The following is a 7377-nucleotide window of genomic DNA, read 5'->3' as shown; positions in this document are numbered from 1 at the left end:
AAGATTGTGGAGGTTGTCACCAAGATATGAGAAGAGCGGTTCATGATGAGGCGGTCTTCAACGACTTTTGCTATGATTGGAAAGGTTGTCACTATGATTCAAGAAAAGGCTCAAGATGTAGCAACATTGATCGACGGCGTTCCCTAGATTGCGGAAGATTGTAAAAAAAAACAGCAAGATGGCGTTCCCTAGATTGTGGAGGGTTGTCACAAACAACTGAGGATTGTTTCAAGAGAAGCAATCTTCGATAGTATTCCCTTGGAGGTGGAGTATTATCATAGCGGATGAGGATTGTTTCAAGAGAAGCAATCTTCGATAATATTCCCTTGGACGTGGAGTATTATCATAGCGGATGAGGATTTTTCAAAAGAAGCAATCTTCGATGGTATTCCCTTGGACGTGGAATATTTTCAAAGCGGAGGAGGATCGTTTCAGGCGAAGCAATATTCTATATTGGAAGCAGTTACAAGCGTAGCAATTTTCAAGCGGGATGGCATTCTCTAGCTTGCAGGAGATCATCAAAACAAGGATATAGCAGCAAATCGGTTACTTTCAGAGACGTGTGCTCGACGGTGCAAGATACGCGTTTTTTTAACTCTTTTATCTGTTTAACTAACGCTAGTTTGCAGGTATCGGCGTTACAAGAGTGGTTTAGGATCGCAGAACGTTCTGAATCATTCTCCGTCCCTATCGATACTTTGACTTTTGTTTTCGAAACTTGCGTTTCTCCAAACTCAGTCAAAGTGGGGGCTTCCGTAGACACCCATTTGTGTATCCCCAAAACCAAACCCAGTGATGAGTACCTTTCACATCGAATCATAATCGAATGAAGTGAAAGTGTGGAAAGTTTAGTATTGCGGATAGTTTTTAATTTCTTTTCACTTTGTTTTTGAAAACTTATTTTAAGAACACAGCCAATAAAGTTTTTTTGGTCCTTGATATGGGTCCAATAATAGTGTAGTTGGATGGGGCTTGACAAGAGCTTTCCAACGATATATTATAAGCCAAATTCCGATAAATATTGAGGAAGTTATGGTCAATTTACTAAACTGGGCCCGGTTTGAGCCTTATATGCGGCCCAATGATCTAGGGGAGGGCTTAATATGATTTATCATTCCTAATGCAATTAGGAATGGTTTTAGTCTTCTAGATTCTTCTAGAAGGTTCTTTTCATTCCTAATTCAATTAGCATTGATAAATTGACTTTTGTTGACTTTTTAGAGTTTTAATTAAAATCAAAGAACATTTTTGAGGAAAATATACGATTTTATCCTCCTGTACGGCAAAATATATCTGATTTTAGGAAACGCGTCAAAAACAGGATTAGCGCCTAACGCCAGACATTGGCGCCTGGTGCCTGGCGCTAATGTTGGCGCCTGGCGCCAATAAGCCAGCGTTGGCGCCAGCTCTGTTTTCTGTGCGCCAATGCTCTGTCTTGATAATTTTTCTTTTTGGCTGATTTTCTCTATAAATTACGTATTAAAAACACCGTTTTCGATAACTAGTTTTCACCGATATTCACCTACAACCAGTTTTCTTTCATCAATTCTCTCTCATTCTCTTCTCATTCACCATCTCTCTCTCTCTCTCCCTTTTCTAAACTCGCTTTTTACATACAAAATTCCGCATTCATTAGATCTAGAAACACCTAGCCATATTCGAAGTTGCCTTCGGCTTAGACGTGAAAGGTTTAATTTATGAGGGTTTGGTCCCAAATCTCTATTTCAATTATTTAATTTAATTGTTTTGTTATTAGAAAGAGGTACGAGGCATCCAAGTAAGTGCTTTAATTGTTTGTATAGATATTATGATGTAGATATCATGCTTATATTGTTATTTTGATTCCTAGAATCATGTTTAGGGAAAATGTTAAAATATCAAATATTCTTATTATGATTCCTGCGATGCTTCCTATATTCTTTCCTAATATTCATGTTAGTATCATGTTAGGGTTAAAGCTTTGATTTTTGTTATTGACATGCTAGGGTTTTGTTATTAATCTTGTTAGTATCATGCCTAGGATCTTGCTATTATTATACTTTAACATGATTATTTTTAATTATGATTATAATTGTTATAATTTATGATCATGATTATTTTAATTATTGTTATTATGGTTATAATTATTATTTTAATTATGATTATTTTATGATGATGATTATTATTATTATTATTATTATTATTATTATTATTATTATTATTATTATTATTATTATTATTATTATTATTATTATTATTATTATTATTATATATATATTGATGATTTATTATGTTTCTTGATATTTATTGTTATTGCTTGATCACACCTTTTATCCATGTTTAAAGGGAATTTGTACTTGTAATCACGCTTAAAAAGATAATTAATAATCTTGTTTAGGGTTAATGTGATTATAATTCAAGTGATCACCGATAATAGATTTGTTTGTGCATTATATTCAACCAACATAAATAAACAGGTTTAGGGTTAATCCTATTGATTGCATGTTAGTCAGAAAGCGCACATGAATACGATATGAATAAAGTAGAGGCCTATTATTAGGGCAGGTTCAATCTCTTTTAGGTTGGATTTGTACCTTCATCCCCGAACCCTTATTTGGTTCAAGACCTTATGGAGTTGACGATCTCTTGGATCGTTAAAGGGTGTAACCTTCACCCTGTGAACGGTTTACAAGTTCCTAAAACTTGTTGGCGACTCTTTTGCTCTATCTTCTTCCCTTTTGGACGCCACCGTACTTTAGTGTATGATCACAGTGGGGTTCAAGCTAGGGGTTTAACGCTTGAAATTTATTCCCCACGGGAATACATTCAATATGGGTAGATCTTTTTAAAACGCCAAAAATAGTATATGAAACCAACAAATTTGTAAATAAAGTTGGATAGAAAACAATTTTGATTATCTTTATTAATTTCTTCGTTTACTTTTCATCGCAACACATCTATTACATTATTCACAAAGTTACACTTATCCTTTTTTATTTATCTATATGTTGGGCATAATGTAGTTATATGATCGTATCGATTAATACTTTTATAATTTTTTAAATATTTTTTAATACATATATATATAATTTGAGATACGAAGGATTAAACTTTTGCTTTGGCAAATGTCATAAAAGTCAAAATGTTGCAACTAAAAGTGAATGAAGGAGGTATATAAGTAAAAGTTAACGGTTGTACATTTGTACAACTATGAAGACTAAAATATCTTTATTATCATCATGACTCAACCAACATTACAAATTATTATAATCAATCAGTTACATATTTTGAACATAAACCATCCTAATTAGCCACTTTTCTTAATAAAGGAGAGTGCCGAATTAAAGTACTTAACCTTAAGGCTTGCATATTCCTTCACCTTCAAAGACTTAAAACAGGGACCTTCACAATTTGGATAGTCCAAATAAGGAGAGAGTTGAAAGTCTAAAGGAAGACCATAAAAGTATGCAAAGGATAGTCTTTGTTTTTGTTCGTTGTTGACAACTGCCCTATGAAGTGCATTAGGGAATCTTGCATTTGAAAGTATGTGTAAAAGATCTCCCACAATCACCACCAAGGCACCTGGATGCGGGTCAACCGAGACCCACCCGTGTCCATCTTTGTGTACTTGAAGGCCACTTACATTTCCACTTTGGTGTAGTATTGTAAAGAAGAGAGTATCGGTGTGCGGGGGTATGCCCATTGTTTGGGTCGGGTTAGGGCATGGTGGATATGAGTTTAGATGCAATGCATAATAACGTTCTTCTTTTTCAATGGCTTCTATGGGTTCGGGCATGTTAATTGATTTGAAAAAGACACTCTTGAGTTTGTCACAGAGGTCCTTCATCGTTGTCTTGTACTCAGATATCACTTCACTACATTAACAAAAAAAAAAAAAAAAAAAAACAACAACTAAGAACAACCACACAAGGATATGTAAGCTATAATATTATAAATTGATTGTAATAGAACAATTTACTATCAAAAATCATATATCACTAAATTCGTCTATGATTCCCAAATACATCTAAAATTAACACAATTAGGGTTGAAAAAAGAGTACCCAACGTGAATGTGTGTAATATTAGGATCAGATGGTAAAAGTAGTGTGAACAAAAGTAAAAAATAAATTTTTTGTTTTTACAATTTTCAAACTTAAAAAAATATCTATCATGCAATTTTAGGGTTGTTCAAAAATCAGTTTGGATTAGACCAAATCAAAGGTGACCGGTCTAGCCTAGCCTCAGTGAAGAATTTTTAATGATTTCCGATTTTCATTTTGATCTGAACTAACTCAGTCCAAAACCCCTTAAAACTTGTCTTAAAGCTGCCCAATGTTGAAGAAAATCTTCACATAAACTTTTTTTTACTGAAATGGTTCCCAATGATGAAACATCACAAAAATCGTCACAAACTTTTGAGAATAACTTCTCAGCGTGAGGAAGTTCACACAAATGTTCACACGGGCCCCATAGCAAAAAATGTAACATGTTCAATTTTCACCTTATTTGTATTTTTTTTAATTTTTAATGCTCAAAATACATATTTTATTATTGGGAAAATTGAGAGAGAGAACTGTGAGAATATTTTAGAGTTATTCGTTGATGGGATAAAAAAAAATACCCTCACAAAAAAGCTGATGTGAAGGAGAGGGAAATATAGAAAGAGAGTAGTGAGGATTTATTTTTCCACACTATTGTGCATGCTCTTAGACCAAACTCTTATTTTTGTAACCGTCGAGTCAAATGACTTTAATAGAATATTAAATTTTTGAATATTTCCACTAAAAATATTTAGTTATTAACTGATAAATGGTTCCTAATGGTGAAACGTCACCAAAATTCTCACAAACTTTTGAGAATAACTTTTCAGTGTGAGAAAGTTCACACAAATGTTTACACGGGCCCCACAGCAAAAAAGTGTGACATGTTCAATTTTCACCTTATTTGTATTTTTTTTTCTTTAATGCTCTAAATACATATTTTATTATTGAGAAAACTAAGAGAGAGAGATGTGTGAGAAAAATTTTGATTTAATAATTATTGGTATTAAAAAAACAACCCTCACAAAAAAGCTAATGCGGAGGAGAAGGAAATATAGACAAAGAGTGGTGAGGAATTTTTTTCCACACCATTGTGCATGCTCTTAGACCAAACTCTTAGTTTTGTAACTGTCGAGTCAATTGACCCTAATTAAATATTAAATTTTTGGATATATCCACTTAAAATATTGATAGTTATTATAATTTGGTAAAAAAAATCACTTGAACCCATTGAAACTTATACAACAATTTTTTATTTTAATCCCAATGATGTGATTGGTAGTCTTTTATTTTTAACTTCAAAAATCACAATGATATTTAATAATTGATTAAATTATTTAATTCTGTATAATGAAGTCGTCATATGGCTTTCATATAAAAATAAGCAAAAAGTTTAACATACAGTAATGGTGCAATCAAATTATAGTTGTTATAAAAATTATTAAATAGGCTTACCAAAAAACTTGAAAATCATTAGGCCAAAGTTTCTTAGCATGATGTTGATAGGAGTTACCCATGATAATGAACCCTTCAGTCCATAGTAGCTTGCTAAAGAATGGAGCGAGTCTAGGATAGCTATAGCCGGTATCTTCACTTGGGGCTCGTAAAACCTTCATCTTTTGCTCAAATGGAAGATTGAATAAATTTTTGGATTGAAACTCCGCTTGATCAAGCAATTCCTTTGCAATCCCATGGTTTATGACTTGGAACATACCCCAAGTCTCACACGCGTCATAAATAAGGCCTAAAGAATTAGGATCTTTAAGATCAATTATTGGAATAGAGATTGAAGACCGCGACTTCTCATTGGCATTAGGGCTGATTTCTGAATCTTCATAACATTCTGCCCATGTATGCGATTCAGGAACACTTTTGATTAAGCTAAAGTCTGTTGGAACAACATGGTTTTGTTGCATAGGAATATTCTTGTCGGTGTGTGAAGGAAGAGACATTTTGCTAAAAGAAGAAAAGAAAAATACCTTGATAGTTTCTTGAAATTTTGGGTTTTATTTTTTATTTTTTGGAGAGAATGATTTAAGGCCTAATTAACAGATGAGACAAATGTCAATGGAAGCTTTGAAAGACATATAGTGTCTTTTATCTTTTGATTAAAATAAGCCTTTAAAGACATGCATTTATAGGGGATGAGTAATATATCATAGTATTGAGTGAGATTAATGGTACGTGTCATATATCTAGTAAATAATGGGAAAGTATCATGATATGAGATCAAGATCTGAGCGATAGTAAATAATGGGAAAGTATCATGATATGAGCTCATGATCGGAGTGAGATTCATGGTACGTGTCATAAATCTAGTAAATAATGGGAAAGTATCATGATATGAGATCAAGATCAGATATACCATATCAAATTTTGTTATCTGGATAGCTAAAGATCATATGATAACAAACTTTAATGCTGCATCAAATTTGTAAATAAGGTAAGAAATCAACAAGTTTGATTCTATGCACAAAAAAGGTAGATATATATATGATTAATGTATCTAAAATGATCTTTTGGAGTAAAAATACACTCAATTTTTACTCTCACCATTTTAGAGAAATTGACACGATCAAACTAAATGAATTCTTAAAATAAAATGTAACAAATAAACAACGGAAGAAGTATTAATTTTTCTCATTGCATAAAATTTTAGAAAAGTTATGTTCGCTTTATATTCGGATTACTATAAACTAGTTTAACTCATGTGCAATGCACGGTTGTTACTTAACCTAATTATGAATTACAATGTTAATCTTACAATAATTTTTATAACAAAATAATAATAATAATATTAATTGAAACAAACACTTGAATTTTTTTTTTTTATAAAAAATTAACTTGAATTTTATATTATATTTGATATCAAAAGTTATTGATTATTAAACATTTATTAAAAAAATAATCTAAAAATTTAATGATTATAGGTTTTTATTGAATTACAATGTTGGCAAGTTTTGAGTGGCACAGTCTTTTATAGCATACTTTGATCAGTATAATATTTTTTACTTATATATAATAAAAAAAACTAAAGTGCCAATCCTTGTTGGAGCAAAAAAAAAATCAAAAAAGACTACAATATAGAATGATACGAAGTATTGGATAATACATTATTCTAATATATTACCTTACATGTAGTACTGATAAGTTTTCGTACATCTTTCAAAAATAAATTCCTAACAAAACCAATTAACCATGTAGTAGGGTAAGTAGGGTTGAATCCATAAAGAGATTATGGCTATTCAATATCGCTTTTAAGGTATGGAGAAACTAAACTGTGTCACGAGTTGGGATTGAAAAGTAGTCTAAATCAAAATAGGAACAAAACAATTAATAACAAGACCTAGGGTTAT

At 31.8% G+C, this 7377-nt stretch overlaps 1 protein-coding gene across 1 annotated transcript; it reads right to left on the bottom strand.

Annotated features, from left to right (window-relative positions):
- Positions 1-3286: 3286 nt before the first annotated feature.
- Positions 3287-6345, bottom strand: LOC110707600 (gibberellin 3-beta-dioxygenase 1-like). The gene is made up of 2 exons (XM_021885628.1): positions 5477-6345; positions 3287-3854 (listed from the first exon to the last, which is right to left on the bottom strand). Exons 1-2 carry the CDS (start codon positions 5971-5973, stop codon positions 3287-3289), a joined length of 1065 nt encoding a protein of 354 aa, XP_021741320.1. The 5' UTR covers positions 5974-6345.
- Between the last annotated feature and the right edge of the window lie 1032 nt (positions 6346-7377).

The sequence above is a fragment of the Chenopodium quinoa genome, unplaced genomic scaffold (assembly GCF_001683475.1).
Source record: "Chenopodium quinoa cultivar QQ74 unplaced genomic scaffold, ASM168347v1, whole genome shotgun sequence".
Taxonomy (NCBI): Eukaryota; Viridiplantae; Streptophyta; class Magnoliopsida; order Caryophyllales; family Amaranthaceae; genus Chenopodium; species Chenopodium quinoa.
The sequence above is the reverse complement of the archived record's forward strand: the minus strand, read 5'-3'. Positions and strand labels throughout refer to the sequence as shown.